Source organism: Mchenga conophoros, linkage group LG8, assembly GCF_057382185.1.
Source record: "Mchenga conophoros isolate Kocher_MC1m ecotype Shallow Benthic linkage group LG8, M_conophoros_male_GT1.1, whole genome shotgun sequence".
Taxonomy (NCBI): Eukaryota; Metazoa; Chordata; class Actinopteri; order Cichliformes; family Cichlidae; genus Mchenga; species Mchenga conophoros.
In genome coordinates this window covers 12,780,312-12,800,485 of record NC_140533.1, presented here as the reverse complement: position 1 = coordinate 12,800,485, position 20,174 = coordinate 12,780,312, and the positions used below count along the sequence as shown (strand labels likewise).

The window sequence follows — 20,174 nt, the reverse complement described above, 5'->3', positions numbered from 1 at the left end:
TGCGTCATCGCCCTGTGACGGGCCCATTGCAATGTGGGAAATGTAGTTTCTGAGACAAGGAAACAGCTTTAAACTTGGACAGTCTGGTTTGTGTCACTTTGATTATGACATTAAAATTTTCTTAATGTCTGTGAACGCATCAATAGTCAACATTGATCGCTTTTATTTCGCTTAAAAATAAAATAGTACTTTCTAATGACAAAATAAAAGACTGGGGAAATGGCATAAAGTGGGAATATAAGGAATAAGAGTCAGTAGACAGCAAGAATCCACCAGCCTAAGTTTCAATTCAGTAGGGTACTTTTCTCCAGTATTTATTTAAAGGTCAAGTTTCCACACGTTTTGGTTTTCCACAGTTCAAAATAATCCCCTTTTAACCTACACGAAGCCAAAAAGTAGTTTGTCTTCTGTCTTCAGCTACTCACTTTGGTTTCTCTTATTTTAAGGCCACACTCCCTTTAAGCCAGCTTTCTTCTGATTGGCTGCTCCTCACAAACAGCTGTACTTCTTTGACATCACACAGGACCAAAAGTAGAAAAAAAAGATCTGAAATTACATGTTTGCAGGAGTCTAAAACCTGTGCTTTTGCCTAAGAAGACATATGCTGATGTCATTGTTTAAAACGTCCATTTTTTATATATGAGCATCTAACGTTTTAATAGGGTATGACATTAAATAAGAAAATCTTCTTCTTTAAAATACTTTTTTACCACTCAAAGCAAATGTTGCAACAGTTCCCAGATATTTAGTTGATGGAAAGGGTTGTTAAGGTCGCTAACTAGTCTTCATATTAATGTGGAAACAGAAGGGTTTGTCCCATCTCTGAGGGAACTTTCTGCTTTTGTACTTTTCCTTCTTCTTGGCTGATCCAATTACCCAATATGGGTCACGGGGGGCTGGAGCCTATTCTAGCTGTTGGCTGAGAGAGTACATCCTGGACAGAGAGACAGAGAGAGGCAAAAAAAAAACCCATTTGCGGCCACACCTATGATCAGTTTAGAATCACCAGTTAACCTAACCAACTGTCTTTGGACTGTGGGTGGAAGAAGGCTTTTCTGGTTCTTGAGGCCTTGTGTAAATTCCTCTTAGGACACTGCGGTTCGAAGTGAAGCTAGGATACAAAGTAATGCAGTAAACACTACATGAAGATGAATTTGAGAACATGGAAAAAAAAAAAAACAAGGTCATCATCTTTCAAGAGGCGGAAAACTTTAGGTGACACACAAAAAAGTGAAAACTGGGACGTGAGTTTTGTGCCTGGAAAAAAAAAGGAGTGAGGAGGGGAGGAGAGGAGTAGCAGCCCTAGTTGTTCACAGCTTGGAGGTGTGTGTGTTTGTGTCCTCAGTGTATTTGACCCTTCATGCTCTCTGCTGTCGGCGCACAGTTCTTGACCTTCACGATGATTTATGACAGCTCCGTTCCCACGATAACCCCGAGGAAAGTCTTCGCCTCGCTGCCTGTTGGCCTAATGGTGCAGCGCACTGTGAGACACCTGAATGCCTCCGAGAGCTGCTGAAGATGCAGCTATTCAATACCCAGCACTTCCCCAACAAGGATTAAAACAACATGGGTCAGATTTTTTCACTTTCAGGAAACTAAAGATCACATTCCCCTGTGCTGCCCCTTTTTATACGAGTCATTCTTCTTTTTCCTAAAACCTTAGCTGCCATAACAGCTTATTTTTCACTGTCAATATGTAATCTGAGTCTAACTTGCCTCTCTTTGTTATTTCGATGCTGGGTGAAAAGGGAAAATAAGGAAAAGTATAAGGAGCACAGTTTGCTGGTCTGATATAAATTAGCAGTCCAATCACTTCCACGTATAAAAACAAGAGGATGTATAAAACCAAACACCTAGACGTGCAGACTGCTTCTACAAACATTTGTGAAAGAATGGATCGCTTTAAGAAAACAACTAAAGAGACAGAAACTATTATGAAAACTGGTTTATTTTATATCTCCTAGTTTGAAATGAAGCAATAAAAACATGTATAAAACATCCCAAACTGTAACATTATACAAATGCTTACGTCCTGTCCTGCTGATGCAATGGAGACATCTTCCAGTGACAGTCTTTATCCGTGTGTGTTTGAGGAGGCTCCTAAACCCACCGACACAGAAGTGCATGTTCACAACTCCCTCTGTGCAGGCGGAGTCAGGACCCTCCTCACCCTGGGTGAAGAGGAGTGGTGCTGTGGCCAGTCAGGTATGACTCTGTCCACTCTCAGCTGCCCTGCAAAGCAATAACACAAGAAAGACTTAATTTTAACACAAAACAGCATTTCCATAGTAGGTAGCTGCAGCATGTTGTTAAAATGCTATTTTAAACTCAACATATATACACAATAACTATAAATAAACTTAGACCTACAGTACTGTAGGACGATGATTTATACCAGCTATTGGAAGCATTTAGTCTTCAAGACAGTTTGTAGCCAATATGAGGTGATAACTTAACACAGCACCACTCTCCAGTTTGTCACTTGGTCATCCATCCTTCTCATCGGGTTGGGGTAAGGCTGTCTTCTGGGTGGAGCATCTCTCTGTGTTAGCGCCGTCTGGAATGCTGGGAGAGGACAAGCGTAAAGCACCTGAAGACAAAAAGACAAAGAGAAAAGGATGAATTCACAGATCACTGATTTGTTCAATTTACTTTTCTTCTGTTATGTGTTTTCACCTTACCTGTGATCCCTTAGCCACAGGCTATATCTTATGTAAAAACAAGAGACTACAGTCAGTTCACGACATCATTTTTAAACCATTTCTACTTATTTGTGTTGACATTAAGTACGGACTTACCTTTGTCCTGCATGGTGAGCTAGAGCGTGAGAAAAAATATGTAAGTCATTTAAACAGTTACCTGTGATATTAACAAAAATAGAAGTAACAACACCTAAAACACTACCTTACAGTCACACAGGCAATGTCACATATTAAGAAAAAAACAATACATTTCACATGTGTTAGTTAATATTCTTTAAAAGTCAGATATTCTTAGTTAGCTGTGTTACAAACATCACAAGACACAAAGGCTTAACTTAAACATTACAAAGTTAATTAAAAAGTAAAGGATATTTACAAGAAGCTGTCCTCAAAGCAAGAAAGTGTCTTACAAACACTGCAAGACGCAAAGGCCAACTTAAACTTTTAAAGTTTAAGAACAAGTTCTAACATCACCTAGTCAGGGTTACTGTCATCAAGTGAAAGGTTAAAAGGCCTGTCCCAGAGGCGTCTGAGACCAAAAGAACCTGATGATGTTGAAGGGCCACAGAACGTGTCATCACTTACCTTGCACCTCTTTGCACTTACCTCTTCAGTGCAGATGTCTTCTCTGCTTCTCTTTGCTGAGGAGGTGAGAACTGAGGTTGAAGGAGAAGCTTCGTGAGAAGAGGTGGAGGATGAGAGAAGGATATACTCACCATACTCACCTTTACTGACACGCTGGGTATCAGTGTCCTGTTCTTCATCAGAAGAGGGGGAGGATGAGAGAAGGATACACTCAAGTGGAAGTGATTGGGAATGACAGTAACTCAGCCACGGTGTGCTGAGGGACATAATGCCCAGAGGTCAACAACTTTCTGCAGTCTTTGGCTACAGACCTCCAAACTTCATGTGGCCTTCAGATTAGATTAAGAACAGCACATAGAGAGCTTCATGGAATATGTTTCCATGGCCAAGCAGCTGCATGAAAACCTTACATCACCAATGCAAAGTGTTGGTTGAAGTGTGGCAAAGTACATGACCACTGGACTCTGGAGCGGTGACGATGTGTTCTATGGAGTGATGAATAACACTTTCCTGTCTGCCAATCCGATGGATGAGTCTAGGTTTGGCAGTTGCCAATAGAATGGCAGTTTTCTGACTGCACTGTGTCATGTGTAAAGTTTGGTGTCGGGTTGTTTTTTAGAGGTTGGGCTCAGCCCCTTCATTCCAGCGAAAGGAACTCTTAATGCCTCCGCATATCAAGAACTTTTGGACAATTTCAAGCTCCCAACTTTGCGGGAACAGTTTGCCGATGGCCCCTTCATGTTCCAACATGACTACGCACCAGTGCCCAAAGCAAGGTCCACAAAGACATGGATGAGCTAATTTGGTTTGGAAGAACTTGACTTGAGAGTCTTGACCTAAACCTGAGAGAACACCTTTGGGGTGAATCGGAGTGGAGACTGTGAGGCAGGCCTTCGCATCCAAGATCAGTGCCTGACCTCACAAATGCATTTGTGGAAGAGTGGTCAAAAGTTCCAATAAACACACTCCTAAACCTTGTGGAAAGCCAAAGGTGGACCAACATCTTATTAAACCCCATGGATCAATAGTGGATGTCACTAAAAAATCATAAACGTGTGAAAGCATTGCATTCTCCAAACAAACCCAGCCATTACATCACGGCGTTTTCCTCAGTCCAATCTGTTGTGGTTGGCAAACAAGTGTGGCGGGAGGCCTGTTGATTAACATGTACAGTAAAGGGGGAGCTGCCGGGCAGTGAATTAATCGAAAGTCTTGCCTCGCTGTTACCTAATAAGGACAGTTGGCAAAGTCACCGTGTGAAGTACACGCAATTGGGGCCATAAGCTGTTGAATTACGCAAGAGCGGAGAAGCCTGCTCGTTCAAAGCATGAATCAAAAGTTAAAGAAGCCCCTGGAGGCATTTTAGGCTCGTTGGGTGGACGCGTCCGGCGCTAGGACCTAGGACACGTGAGCGTATTAGTTTGCCGGAGGGGTGGAGACGGCGAACAATGAAGAAACTGACTGGTAGGACCTGCACAGGAGAAACGTCTGAGACACCCCCTCCCCTCCCCTACACCCACTGTCCAACTCTAGAGCGAAAGACAGTACGGACTGACCGGCCGTCAGTAACAGCGGGGCCGCTGGGCTGAGTTCAGAGAGGAGCGCAGGAAACACGCAAACGCGTCCGTGCGTGCAGAGCGGAGCTGCGCTGAGGTTCCTGCGTGGATGCGAATGAATGGGTTCGCCTCTGAGTGTGTGTGTATGTGTGTGTGGTGCTGAACTGGGTCATGCGGACCGCTGGAGGAGCGAAAGATAAACACGCACCCTCCTCATCCTTCTCCTCGTCCTCATCCTCCCGCTGCACGGCAGGTTCAGATGGTGGGCGCACAGAGGAGGGATCCCAGCATGTGTCCCCATCTCAGCACTGAGCATCAGATGCTGCTTTGATTCCACCCGCCTCCAAAGAAAGTCTCAAACTGAAGAGCATCTCCAGAAAACAGGGGGGCAGCAGGCTGCCCGCTGTGAAACTGCGAAGGCTTTAAGGTGTTTTTTGTTGTTGTTGTTTTTTAAGAACTCTGTGGCGTTTCTGAGTGATCGATAATAACGAGGAGAACCGGATCAAACGGATCGGCGCTGAGCAGAGCAGAGCGCAGAGGCTCTGCTCGCCGAGCGGATGCAGGACCATGGAGGAGAGAGACAGGTCGCCAGCAGGTGAGTGAGTAACACCTCACATGCACCCCGAGGTGCCTGAAACCGGGTCAGCCTGCATGATGCATGACACTGCAAATGAGAGAGGAAGGAAAGAAACAGCTGAAGTAGAAAATCTTTATTTTTCCTTTTAGTGTCCCAATTTTTATTTGCGATACTTTAAATGTAATAAAACGCTCTTGCAATTAAAATCTGGTGCTCCCCACTCTGAGCGACTTTCAACTTTGACCCACTCACAACATATCCGTGCATGAATAATACAGGAGCACATAAAAATATCCCGGTGTCAGCACTTATTATACAGCACAGCAGCTTTATCTTTTCCCCACCACCAGGCTATGAGTCATTCTAACTGGTATTAATGGTTGAGACTTTTCTCAACCATTAATACCAGTTAGTTAAAACACAGATCGGGTCTTTACCCGATCTGTGTTTTCATCCACATTATTTGTGATACCTGCATATATCACCCCCCCCCCCCTCCTTGTTTTTGTTATTCAGTCCGCACTGTGGATGTGAGGGCATCCTGGTCTTTAATGGCCCTTTCAGACTTTGTCCAGAGCAGACAGGTGATATCTCATCCCTAATGCTGTCTAATGCATTTAAATGAGAAGCTGACTTGAAAATCCCATAAAAAGCACAAGCTGGAGGCTGGTAATGGACTCTAACTGAAACACAACAGCAGCCAACGGTTGTATATAAAGGAGCTGCAGTGGCTGACATTTCTTTCTGCTTTGGCAGATTTATTAAATTTTTTCTGGTGAAGTAGGAGACGCACATTATTGACCTGAACGGTGTGAAAACAAAACACCCCAGAGATGATGTGATCTTAAAGTTGGGCTCTACGCTTTCAGCTGAAATTCTTAACTGTTTATGACAGAAAAAGCAGCGTGAAGTTACCCAAAATGTTCCAAACAAACCCTGCAGAACTTCTCCAGCTTCCACAGATAGCTACAGTAGGCTATAATGGGCAATAACCAGCTCCAGCTCCTACTAAACCCATCTCCGCCCATTGACACCCACGTGCACGTGACTAATACGCCGTCTTTAACAAAGTTTTGCCCGATTTAGATCTCTTTATCAAAAGATCCCATTTAAGCAGGCACGGTTTGCCTGTGCAGTGGCTGTCACGGTAAAACATGGCTGCCCAGAGGACACAAAGAATGCAAATGGTTTGTCAATTAAAATGCATAGAAGACACGAAGCTCTTTACTCCCCTTGCTCAGATGTCTGGCCCCTGCTGGGTATAAAAAATACACAAACAAAACAATTACGTGCAGATTACATCCTAGAACATCTAATGACACCCAATTAGTGTACATATTGTGACACATGTGCTTGTGTTTTCTCTGTTGGCTTCTTTTCCTTCTTCGTCCTGTGCGAATAACACTGTATAGACTCTGTTATTTAAGGCCTTTTTTCAGTTTGCGTTAATATGGCGTTATTCTAGTAACTGGTCAGTCAATTCTTGAATTGTGTCTGTTCTTGTCTTCAGCTTCAGATTTAAACGAATAATCTGTCACCGATGTATTTAGAGAGAGATAAAGCAGAGTTAGTGAATGCAGCCTGAGCAATCAGCATTAGTAATTGTGCTTAGAGGCTATTGTGTTTGTGCAAGATAACAAAGCACCATATACTGTTAGCTTGCCTTGAAGTAGAGGTTGTTTTTTTTCAGGGTTGGGGGAGAAAAAAAAAAGCAACATGCTCCTTAACGGAGCTGTTACATCATTTATCTACACCCCCGTTTAAACCCCATTTTACCGAGCTCAAATTAAAGTCACATTCCCCCATCTTTGTGACATCACAGGGACACGAGCTGTGTGGTTACTGAGGAGGCAATGCGTCAGTTCTCTCACTGGATTTCCACACCATCTCTCTCTCATTCTCATCACTTTAGGTTACTGGATTGTGAGGCTGTAAGAGAGTGAGGGTAGCTTACAGCTTCTCCCATAGGCAGCTTATTGCACCGCTGACAGACATCACAGTGAGGGTGACGTTGATTTTTGATTGGCGTTTATAATCAGATGTTTACAAGTTCTTATACCTCAGACCTTAATCGTAAACTACAATAATGATAGCTGCTACTCTTAAGGTTGTTTTTTTTTCATATTTTTTGCCCTTTTATGTCACAGATAGGCCTTGGTTGTCGTCTTTGAACGACATGTCCTTTGCAGTGTCACCCCTCACAGCTAACCACCGCTCTCAGTCCTTGTTAGGGAAGGTTTAACCTTGGGTTATCCCATACAGAGTCTTTGGTCTTTCCAGCAGGAGGCAGCTTTTGTTCCAGGCTGTGTGACATACAGCAGAGGGAGCGAGGGATGATGGGGGAAAGAGGGCAGAAGCGAGGCAAGCCAGGAGCAGGTTACGGCAGGCTCGGTCCCAGCAGGGGTTCGTCCATATGGGCAGCTGTGCAGGGCTGAGAGCAGGTGATTTGTCAAAGTGAGCGTCTGCAGTCTGTGGATACTGGTTCACCTATCACAGCACAGCAGGACGGAGGCACTAAACCCACCAACTCACTGGGCATGAAGTTTTGTTTTGCTGACGAAGGCGATTCAGCTTCTTTTTTTAAAAAGTCTGGGCAAAGAACAGAGTGTCCTCCCTGCAAGTGGCTGTCAGGAGGAAGCCATTTAGTTTAGATTGAATGATCAGTGTTTTTATTCTGCCCACCTATAGCGAGACAAGAAGGAAGGAAATGCAGACAGACAGACCAACAGATACTGTACATGTTGTTCGCTGCGTGCAGTTGCTTTTTTTCCCAGACAGACAGCAGGAGAAACCGCATTAGTCACGTCGCGTTTCACTCGCTGGTTTCACTTTGACCCACAGGCGAGGCACGTTGGGCATTTTGACAGTAAATTGGACACAAGAGATCAGTCCTCACCCATAATGACTCTTCTGCCGAGAGCCAAGCAACTAGTCCATTAGTAACACAGAGAGGTAAAGCTGCAATCTATTTATTTCTTTCATTAGCCCCTTGTTTACATTTTCAGCAATAGACAAAAGAGATGAAGGAGAGGAGGGAGGAAGCAGGGACGGACTTAAAAGCACAAACTCTGTGTGTGTGTGTGTGCGTGTGTGTGTGTGTAAAGCTGCTGGATTTGTTTCCGCTTTCCATAATATATACGCTTTATGCACATTAACATATTAATTGGAGATTGATTAATACATTTTCATCTTAAAAAATATTATTATTATTATATATAATCTATTATGTTTATTTATATCGATTTATATCTGAATCGTACCTTCATAAAGTCTTCATGTCCTGATCAAAGTCAGGCCACAGTTCATTGCAGCTGTGCCGTTCACACTCATCACACCAGGAGATCCAGTAGCTCACTGAATACACAATAATTCTCCCTAATGAGCCCCATGTTAATGTGACAGATAGGATTTGTCTGCTTCCGAGCTCTGATTTCTTATGGTAATGAATTGTTGACATTATTACAGTTTATCTTTGGAGGACAAATCGCTCCGTTAAGAGTCTCCAGACATCTCTGTGAAGCTGCACTTGAAGAAGCAAACGCTGAAATGCTCAGATCAACACGAACAGAACGTTTGCCCTGTTGACCTGCTGGCGTACCCTGTGTGCACGGTGACACTAAACACAAACGCAGGCAGAGGATGGAGTTCAGTTTTGCAGGGATTTAACCTAATATGAAATTTGTCACTCCGTCTGAGTAGAGATGTCTGCTTTCCTGCTTGTGTGACGGTGCTCAAAGTGCCATAAAATATATTTGAAAAGCTCTCCAGCAGTGTGTATCAATGTCAGGAGCTGCGACTTGGATACTCCAAGAAAAAAAAAATTGCCTGCATCTACCTGTGTGTGACACCTTAGCTGAGCTGTAATGTTAGCTAGCTGCACTTCCTTTGGGATGACTGGTAAGATTTAAGACCTACTGAAGGTACTATATGAGAGCTAAAAGCTAAAATCAAAGGATCACCCCAGTAGGATTTATTCTCCGTACACTATTATTGCACACAGGAGAGACTTCAGTCTAATCTGATGCAGTGGGCCTACAGATGGACTAACAGTGCCAACCCTGGCTTTTAGGGCTACACCCTCTGAGCATTTGACAGTGGAAGAAAAAGCTAGGAGCATCTGTCACAGGGTTCAACTATGTTTGTCTCCAGCTAGAACAAAAGGTGAACAGCTCCCTTTTTAAGCTTGGATGAGGAAACACGAAATGTCAGTCCATCGCTGTGGTGATAATGAAGTAAAACAGTAAGAAGGGGAAACAGCTTGTTATAGTGCATTATCTCCCAAACAGAATAAGAATAAATCTGGAAAACAGATTGTTTCTTTCTTATACATAAAAAAAATCATTAGTTTTTTGCAGTTGTTTTTAGGCCTCTCACAAAACGGAAACACAAATATGAGAAGAAGCAGCCAATCTAGGGAGCTGTTTTATTTTGATTGAAATGAATAAGACTGGCTCCAAAAATCCCCAGATATGCAAATTAGTCTCGAGCCCAATCTTCATCTGTATGTGGAGCATGTGCGCGTTACCTTGTCTGTGGCCGCCTGAGAGGACGAGGAGGGAGCAGAGGGCGGCGGGGCAGATCAGTAGGTCGGGCACAAACGCTGAGTCGTGCTGAGGCTGACAGCTGCTCCCTCTCAGAGGTAGGAACACAAAGAGCCTTTAATAGAGTGTCACTGTGGGACTGATACACCTGCCTCCCCTCCCAGACACTCGCGTGCAAACACTCACACGGAAAAAAACACACAGCCTCATCCCCACACCTCACCTCCACCTTCACTGCACTGCCTTTTTCCTGTTGTTCACATTTACAACATCTCTGCAGGGTGCAGTTGGGGGCATCTTCCAACCATCCACCGTCGCATTTTTAGGCCTATTAATTCACTACTGCAAAGGGAAATGCAGGGTGGGGGAAGATGTCTTTGTGGGAGCTGCTGAGTAACGCGATTATGGATCCATGCTGAAATGCTCCACATTCGGCCTGTGGAGCTGACTGGAAGGTGCCGGTAAACAAGCCCCGATCGAGGGCTGTGGGGGCCACGCGGGGTGGGCGGTCAGAGGAAATGTTCTGTGTTGTGTATCACCAAACCCGGACTGCACTCTGATCTGGAAGTCATCGCCTCGTGCGTCGACTCGCTGAAGGCTACATGCGGCGAGGACGCTCAGCACGAGATGGCTACAATATTCATAGCTTCTTATATAACCATCTCCACGGTTATGATAAAATCAAGAAACAAGTGTTATCTGCACAGTACATGGGGTACACAGGGCACTCGTTCTATTTGCAGTCTTGTTTTTTTTTTCTTCTTCTTCTTTTTAGAAAGGGTGTTGAGCCAAGAACACAAAGCTGCAAATGGCTGTATCTTATTTTAGGCTTCACTGTCTAATAGCTATATTTATCACATTCTACCCACAAGAGCAGCACCAACCAAATGCCTCGAAAATATACCCCATGCCATATTTTCAGCTGAACATCTAGTACTGTGCAATAAGTCAGAGTCCTTTTTTTTTTGTTTCTCACCAAAGGTGTACCAAAATGTTAATGGAAACACAGAGTTAATGCTCTTTATTCTGAGCCTGGTTTTAAAGCAGCGGTGCTGAGAAACCAGGCTCCAGGGGAAAAAAGAACAAAGAGCAAGGCAGCTGGCTTTGAATGACGGATGAAAAAGGCCATCAGCAAAAATTGTTTGTGCTGATTTGGTTCCTACTAGTGTTTGTGTGCGTGTGTGTGTGTGCTCACTGTGCATGATTGGATGATTAAATTTGATTGTGTGTGTCGGGAGGAGAGACTGAGACAATGGATGGGATCATTAGGGTGTTCTGCTTCATTTCACCAAAAGCTCAATTTTGTGTACTTTATTTGATAGCTTCGGTTTTCTTTCACTTTCCTTTGATTCGCTCAACCTTGTAACCAATACGCGTGCATCCACTCATCCCTGATATTTAATTTGTTACCAGCGATGTGTGTCTGAACACTCAATTAAACCGCCTATATTTTTTTAAATTCTCGCAGGATCGCATTGACCTATTTCAAACTTAGCGCTTTTGAAAAGCGGCCAAAACTTTGCCGTTGCAGTCATTTATTCCTCACTTTGAGCAGTTTGACAGAAATGCTCAGGGCGACTGTGGCGCAAAAGTAAGATGTGTTGTCGAGGCGAAGCTAATTACTTATACGGACGACGATCAGTTCAGAGCCGTCTCAGATAGGCATGCATGTCGTACCAGCATGTTTACACCTTAAAGCTGTCAGCCCTCTCGATATGTTTCCTTTTCCTTCTACCTGTTGTTATTGATTTTCCCATTGCTGTCTGCCAGTAAGTGCTGTCTGAGTACAGCCACATTTGATAGCTGGACAGAGTGATCCAGAGAGACAGCAGGAAGTACGACACATTTACTGAAAGTTTTCCCCCTGTAGATGCCTTCCCTGCATTGATTGTATGGAAATTAAGGTCCATTAAGGCGTTCCTGATTTAACCATCCCCTGGGATGGGCGGTCTAGATGGGTAATGCATGGATGTGACACTCAAGAAGGATAAACACGTGCAGTATAGCACATGTATAAAGTGCTAGGCATCATCATAGTAATCTGATTCTAATCGGATTTCTCCTCTCCCATCAGTCTGCCCCACAGCGTCAAGGCGAGCCTGTCTCTTTCTCCGTCTGGACCGGGGCGGGTGGGCAGCGGCGGAGGCTCCCCTACGTCAAAAATGGGCTACTGCGGAGGGGTGCCCGTGGAGGATATGCAGGCCCTGGCCATCACTTCTCTATCAGCCGCAGACGTAGCCAAACAGTACGAGCACATCCGCGAGCTGGGGAAGGGCACCTACGGGAAGGTGGACCTGGTGGTGCACAGGACGCAGGGTGAGTTGGTGCAAAAGCTCTTCCAGCCGCCATTCCCGTCTCCAAACTAATCAAGCGTAAAAACTGAAATTTAGGATAGCAGATTGTTATAATCTCAGCATCTACGGTGTGCCAGCGGGCCTCACAGTTGAGCATAACCACTTAAGGCTGATCAGCACGCCGCAAAGTCTCGAGGCACTTTGCTGGGAATTAATTTTGGCAGAGTTAGAAGGGTTGGTTGAGGATTTCTCAGGTTTAGGTTTTAATCTTTTGTTGTAAGAAACCCAAGATTAGAGAGTTGGCTCAGTATAAGCGCAGTATAAGGGAGTGTTTAAAGCGGCGTGGAGCAGAATGACAATGTGTCGGAGATTTATCGAGCTGTGCGAGCATTAACGAGATCCTCCAGCTGTGATTGTGAACAGCTGGTTATGTGTGTGACGGAGGTGAGTTTCATTCACCGTGCACCGTTTGCGTAAATGATGAATGAACACAGCAGCTGTCACAAAGAAAGGGTTGAGTAGTCAGAAATCTTTCTAGTCGCCGAGAGTATCGGGAAATAGTTCCAAATTCACATTAAGTGCTTTTTGGGTAACACATGGACAGTGTTGGACAGCAAAATGTTGGCAGTACTTATGTGAGACACAGGTTTAGTACACCAGAGCTTAACTGTGTTTGTGTGCTCTCTGTGTTAATGTGTGATTTTGTTTTTTTCATTTATTTATTTAGGCACCAAAATGGCCCTGAAGTTTGTTACCAAGAACAAGACAAAGCTGAAAAGTTTCCTGCGGGAATACAGCCTAACAGGCTCACTTAGCTGCAGTCCTTTTATCATCAAAGTCCTGGACGTGCTTTTTGAAACGGAGGACAGCTACGTGTTTGGACAAGAGTATGCCCCCGCCGGGGACCTTTTCGACATCATACCCCCACAGGTAACGCCATCATTCATCCTTCCACCAATCACCGGCCTCACAGTCAGCCTGAGCTGCTCCAATCAGTCATGATGTTCAGTCACGGCAGTTTTAACAAGCTCTCTTGGGGTAGGAGCCTCGTCTTTGTCCCGGTTTCCTCTCTGTGCAAAGCGTTTCACTTTCCTTTAGTGCTATTCCGGCTGATGTGCAGGGAATGCTCGACTTCAAGGTTCTTCTGAAGACTCATTAAAAATGGCTGGACCGGGACTTAGAACTGAGGTTCTGCGTGTTTCAGTTTTTCTTTATATAACATCGATGTTTTATTGGTACTGTATTCTCACCATAAGGCTCTTTTCTCTGTGTCACCTCTCACCTCCTCCATGTAATGTACCCGTCAGATTGTATTAATCGACGTTGCCTGATTTTCTTTTCTGTATGTGTCTCTTAGGTGGGTCTTCCAGAAGAAATGGTCAAACGCTGCATGCAGCAGCTGGGGTTGGCCCTGGACTTTATGCACAGTAAAAACCTGGTGCACCGCGACGTCAAACCCGAGAACGTGCTCCTGTTTGACCGCGAGTGCCGCCGCATCAAGCTGGCTGACTTTGGTATGACCCGACGTGTGGGCTGCCGTGTGAAACGGGTGAGTGGCACCATCCCCTACACGGCTCCGGAGGTTTGCCGCGCTAACCGGTCAGAGGGTTTTTTGGTGACCACCAGCCTGGATGTGTGGGCGTTTGGCGTGCTGGTGTTCTGTATGCTGACGGGCAACTTCCCCTGGGAGGCAGCTATGCCCGCCGACGCCTTCTATGAGGAGTTCCGACGCTGGCAGAAAGCGGGGTGTCCCGTGGGAACTTACCCGTCTCAGTGGCGCCGCTTCACCGACGATGCTCTGCGCATGTTTCAGAGGCTGCTCGCCGCTGAGCCGGAAAAACGCTGCGGCGTCAAGGATGTCTTCTGTTTTGTCAAGTACGAGCTGGTCAGCGAGCTCAGGCGCAGAGCGTCTTGTCGAGCCAAGAGAAGTGAGAGGTCAAGCTCTGGAGTGTGCACCGGCAGCTGCACCTCTTCGACGTCCACTTCTTCGCGTTCCTCCCACAGACACCCCGAGCCTTCCACACCTCCGGGAACATCCTGCCTGCGCCCGGCTCCCCTCAAAAGGAGCGTCCTCTCCGACCCGTTGTCTCCCAGAGAGGAGTCCGGACAGCACCAGTCTCCGGGAAGAGACAAGAACAAAAGCCAGATGGTGATGGCGACGGCCATAGAAATCTGTGTGTGATCACACTAGCGCTAGCACTGGAGACTAGAGGGCTTTTCACAGTAATAACAAGCTGTGAAGAGGTGTTAATAACTAGCACAGAGAGCCCAGTGAAAAAGGAGAATTTAGACATGAAAGAGAAGCTCAGGATCCAATCCCAAGCAGTGGAAATGGACATCATCAGTCAGTGATGCACACTGGGACAGCTTATCACTGACATTCAATACTATTCAGCTTTTGATTTGTGACCAAAGACTGCTTCCCAAGCTGAGAAGCCGTGTTTAAGAGTCTGTTGTCACTCCTCAAGGCAGCTCATTATTGCCACCCTAACATTTGTGCTCTCCTGCCCATACACTGTGGTGGTGCTTATGATATTATATTTAGATTTACTTCGTGTCTCTTTACTTTAGTGTTTATTTATGTCCAGGAGATTCCCCAAATTCTTCTGAACAGGCGACCTTTTCAGACGGAAGCTTGTTATCAGAAGGCAATCTACGCAATTACATTCAACTGCCATTTCTCGGACTTCCTGCAAACTTCCAGTGGATAAAACTCATAGATGTTTTCAAGATAAAGTTTTACAAAGATAAAAATGAAAAAAAAAAAAAATGTAGCAGTCTGTATGAAGCATCTTTTCATGTAGGTGTCTAGACTGAGAGGCAGACTCTCAGCGAAAAGGCATCAGCTCAGGACACTTCAGTGGGTCACTTCCTGTTTTATTATTAACGTGAATCCTTTGAGTGGCTGGAAGACACATCTGCCACATCTTGAACTGCTCTCAGTGAGATTCATTTCCAATTAAACGCAACTGAATGCAGGGATTGTGCATTTTCTGAGTGAAAATGGAGGAGGAACACAGGAGGCGAGGAGGAGAAAAGGCTTTTTATTGTTTCTTTTCTACCAGCCGTGTGCGTTTTTGGACGTGTATGTGTGTTTCGGAGGAATACAACAACAGGAAAAAAAGCACAAGATTTTTTTGTAAATGAACTCTTGGAGAAAAGGTCGATATTGTACATAATTTGATAGGAGGGCACCGTAATATCAGGTAGTTCAATGATGTAGCTGTATTCATTTTCTACAACAGGAAAGGGTTTTACGGTTACTGCCGGGGTCAATGCATCATATGTAGCATCAAAACATGACAGAGTGTAGAGTCTATCATTAAAAAAATAGATGTGCTATGTAGAAATATCACTTTCTCTATCATCGTAGCAGCTGCTGGTCCCCTTTTTCGTTTTTCTTCTTTGACTGTTTTGGGTTTTAATTTGACTGGGTCTTAACCCTGGCCAGACACACAAATTAATTAATTCCTGCCATGTCCTTTCACCCCAGCCTAATCACGGGCAACACACATTCCCTGCATAAAAAAAAATCATTATGCTTCCTGTTTGTCAATTGCAGCAGCAGACTGTCTTAATTTGATCAGTTAAGGCTAACGAGAGCCCCTGTGCAGGTCGACACCTTGCAATTGTTACTCGGTATATGTCGCCGCAGCCCCTCTATTACTTAAACATTGTCTGGAAGGATGACCTAAGTCTCAGCCATTAACAATGAGCGAGCTGTTGATTGTTCCCGACCGGAGCAGAGCCCCGGCTTCAGCTTCCATCGAGATACTGCTTATTAGGAATGCATCTAACCGGAGCAGTGTGTTCTACGCTTCACTGCGTGCTAATTACCTTTTTTTTTTTCTCTCTGCTTGAACTGCTTCACTCTTATGTCAGCCAGGTGTGTGTGTCCACCTCAGCTTTGTGCGAATGTGTTCTCGTTTCATGTAACGACTCCTCTTGTGACAGCTCATCACCTCTGTCCCTGTACTGTCGGTACCAGCGCTCCTCAGGTTTAATAGCTTCTGCCCGCTTCTCGAAGACTAATTGAGCTCCAGTGAACAAAAAAGAAAAGAGAAAAAAGTGCTCATCCACAGCTCCTCATGACAATGATTTAGCTCAGTGAGTCCCAACCTTGAGTTCATGAACCCTGGCTACTTCTGCGGTAGTCACAGGGTACATAGAAATATTAGGTGAAGAAGCTGAAGAGGACTGAGAAGTAAATGGCAACCAAACAGAATGTATAAATTATCACCAGATTATCATTGATATAGTAGCTCATCCGGCCCATGACCCATCACAAATCATGCACTAAATTAATCTGCTGGTTGTGTTTCACACACTATGAATTAAAATAATCTGAAAAGTCAAGGAGGCTCACGATTAATCGTATCCTGGACAAAATCTGGCCACTACTCTAGGAGGAGTCGCAATTCCTACTAAACTGGATAAGTGACTGTCAAACAACAATTGTTAATTTAGTCTTGAGCACAATTTGGGTTAAAACACATCAGTGTACAAGTTTAACTATAACCTGACCAATACTTTAAGAGGAGTAGTAATTTTGGTTAATTATGGAGGGCCTGGGGGATTACATAAGCTCAGTGGTTCTTGGGCCAGATAAGCTAAAAATAGAAAAGTAAATGATTAAAATAGATTGTTTAAATAGCTAATGGATGAATTATTAGTTAAGAGAACTAAAAAAAGACAAAAATATGTTGCCAAGTATATTGGATAACAATTTATCAGTTAGCTAATGAATACAGCAGCTAGCAAGATTACAACAAAAAAGTACCTTCTAAAAAAAATTACTAAAAACTGTGTATGATGGATGTGGTTATTGCTACATCACCTCCTGGTTGCTGAAGTCCTTTTTGAAGCCTCGAGTTGAGCTGCTGTCATCTTGGTTGCAAAGTAACAGATGCGACTTGTGATTGCCGGGTCGCTAGCTAATGAGTTTTTGATTTCACGCCAAACTTAATCTTCATTTTGAAACATAGTATGAGGAAGATTTACAAAACAGACTTAATTTTTTGTTCAGCATAAACCAAAGTAAATGATGGAGTCCCTTAACTCAGCAGGTAAATAGACTTCTACACGACTGGTAGCCTTTTTGCAGCCACGGCTAGCGCCACCTGCTGGTGTTCCGATAAAATGCAGGGTTTTAGAAGCTGTGCCAATTTTTTAAACTGTCAATGCTAAAATTGTTACTAGCAGTTATATTGTTAGATAACAGCACTGAGTATCAACTGGAATAGCATAATAAAAGTATAATTCACAGTTGAATCTGTTAGCTAAAAGTAGCAACAAAATTGTTACCTAAACATAATGGATAATTTGTGAAACTGGTAGATAATAGCATTTAAATCATTTTGCTAAAAGTAGTAAACAAGTAGCAAATGAATGTACTGAAATGTAGGATTAAAGTACGACGATAGTAGTAATGGATGGCCAAAATACCTAACTGACTAGCTGAGCGTACAGCAAGCTAAAGTTGTCCAGTTTCAGTTATTTCAGGTGAATACCTTTAAATATAAAAGCGGACTGATTTTGAAAGCTATGGATTTGAAGTGTTTTTCAGAGGCTATAGGATCACGTCATATGAAACAGGGTTGGGAACCACTGACTTAACTTATTGTACTGAATGACACATTTTCCTCCAGCAAATAATCAAAGCTGATGATGGTCCCTATCAGTTTCCTTGTCTCTTTCCATCTTTACTTGTGGTTCTGTAGAGTTGACCATATCAAGGCCTCTCAGAAGGATGTACTGTATACTGAGATGTTGGCTGCCTCAAAGAATTAATCAAAGGGTAATCCTAGAGTAGATGGTAGTGAAATGTGAATTAGCTCTGCCTTAGAACTTGTTGTTTACTCTATGTAGGATCTACATAAAAGAAAAAGACAGGGATTAGACTGACCTTCAGTGTGCATTAGGAAATGTAAAGTAGTAGTCTAACTTAATACAGCATAACACCGAGTAAGGTGTATTGCAAAGTTCAACATGGCATTACGGTGCGTAAACTGGGGCGAATTTCAGATGTGAGCAGCTGCTGCTTTGTTTTAAATCAGAGCCATTAGCATCATCAAACTGCTATCTATTGTTCTAATGTGTACTGTTGTTTCTCATGGACTGTTATGACAGGAATTGTCAAGTTTAATGATGAGGTGTCAAAATCTATCGAGTTTTATTTTAGCTCTAGAGAGAGTAGCCTTCGTCTTAGCCTGTTTTTTGTTTTTTTGTTGAAAAATCGTAGAAGCTCATGTAAATACTGTATGTACTGTGTCTTTAACAAAATTTAAAAAGGAATATACAAAATGTTAATATATGTTGAAATAAATTTATGCACCACATGCAATGGCTGCTGGATATTTCTGAGGGTAATTTAAAATACTGTGGGATTTTTTTTTCTGTCACTGCAGGCAAAGCTTATTCACCGCAGTTTTGTGTTGTCCCAAGACCATTAGATGAAGGTCAGCTACAATCATGTGATTTCCCAAGGCTCTGGCTTTCGTCTGGTTTGCCAGCGAGCCCCCAGACTACTTGAATATGCTGACTTCATTCTGAAAAAGCTCAATTAACACATCTGTAGATAGGAGCTATCTACGGCCCTCAAAGAGCAAGTGAGTTCAAGGACGGTTAGAATATGAAGATGGGAACCATTATCAGCCCACCAGCCGTCCATGCTGCATCTCAACTGTTGTCAGAGTGGAGGAGTTGGCTCAAGTTGTTATCAGGCTGACTTTAGACAGTGGGGTGGCATATCTGCCACAGAGCGAAGCTAATCACTTCAGACACTGCAAGAAAAAGGAAAGGTCAGCCTTGGCACACTGGGCCTGTGTAGTAGGGGGAAGGTTGTCCTTTGTGATGGCCTATTATCCACCTGTAAAAGGCTACAGCCGCCCTAGTGGTGGTGTGGTAATTGTGTTACCTGCAACAGTCAAACTGACTCAAAGTTGAAGAATGTAATGTACAAGACAGGACATTATCCCTCACAGCGACCTGCCGGGCTTTCTGAGGACATGCACTTTTTCATTATTAGCTGTCTCCACAACAATCTGAGAGGCTAAATACCAAAAGCAATTTTTTCTTTCCAGATTATTCCTTAACTGTAGCCTTTTTAAAGACTGCCAGCTAAACTAAATTGAATCCCAGGGCTGGAGATGGCTGGATGTTAAGCCTTCAGTAGATAGTTCACAAAGGAAAGCGATCTTCCCTGGATGCAGCTGTCTCTGTGAGGTCAAGTGTTAAATCCTCTTTGGTTATGCTTCCTCAGCGTGAGGGGCCTGTGCGGCTGACTGACAAGGAGACCATTCACAGATTCGTGTCAGAATACTGGATCTCAACCACTAACTACCAGGTTTCACCTCCTCTATACACCGCTCAAGCAGACGTGGCAAGATTTCAAAGTGTTGGCAGCTTTATGTTATCACAGCGTGAAATGGTTCTCAGAAAAAAAGAGGCTGGCAGAACCTTGCAGTTTCATTGAATCAAAGCGCTGGACAGGTGCACTTGCAGCATGTATACCAGGTGCAGCTGAATGGCTTAACATAAAAAAAGAAAACACGGCACAAGTTAATCCTAAAAGTTGCATGTGGGTGGATGCAACTAGATTGCTGACCTGTCCAGGTTGTACCATCTATCGCTCAAAGTGAGCAGATTGATCCAAATATCGATTCTATCGATATTATTCTATTTCCCCCCCCAAAAAATTTATTTAACAAAATTCAGTGGCCTACATACTGAACTTAGAGAGTAGAAAAAGTGTACTATCAATATTTGGATTGATCCCATCACCTCTACTGCTGTACCCTACTGTAAACCTCATAGGTTAAAGCATTGGTATACCTATATTTACTTGGTATTGGATCATACCAAAATCTGGAGTATTGCACGGCACTACCTCTTACCCCGTGACAGCTGAGATGGGACAG

General features: G+C 43.8%; 1 protein-coding gene across 1 annotated transcript; it reads left to right on the top strand.

The window, feature by feature from the left end:
* Positions 1-4,732: 4,732 nt before the first annotated feature.
* sbk1 (SH3 domain binding kinase 1) lies at positions 4,733-18,593 on the top strand. The gene is made up of 4 exons (XM_085284239.1): positions 4,733-5,438; positions 12,036-12,277; positions 12,983-13,185; positions 13,613-18,593. Exons 1-4 carry the CDS (start codon positions 5,401-5,403, stop codon positions 14,435-14,437), a joined length of 1,308 nt encoding a protein of 435 aa, XP_085140365.1. The 5' UTR covers positions 4,733-5,400; the 3' UTR covers positions 14,438-18,593.
* Positions 18,594-20,174: the final 1,581 nt, after the last annotated feature.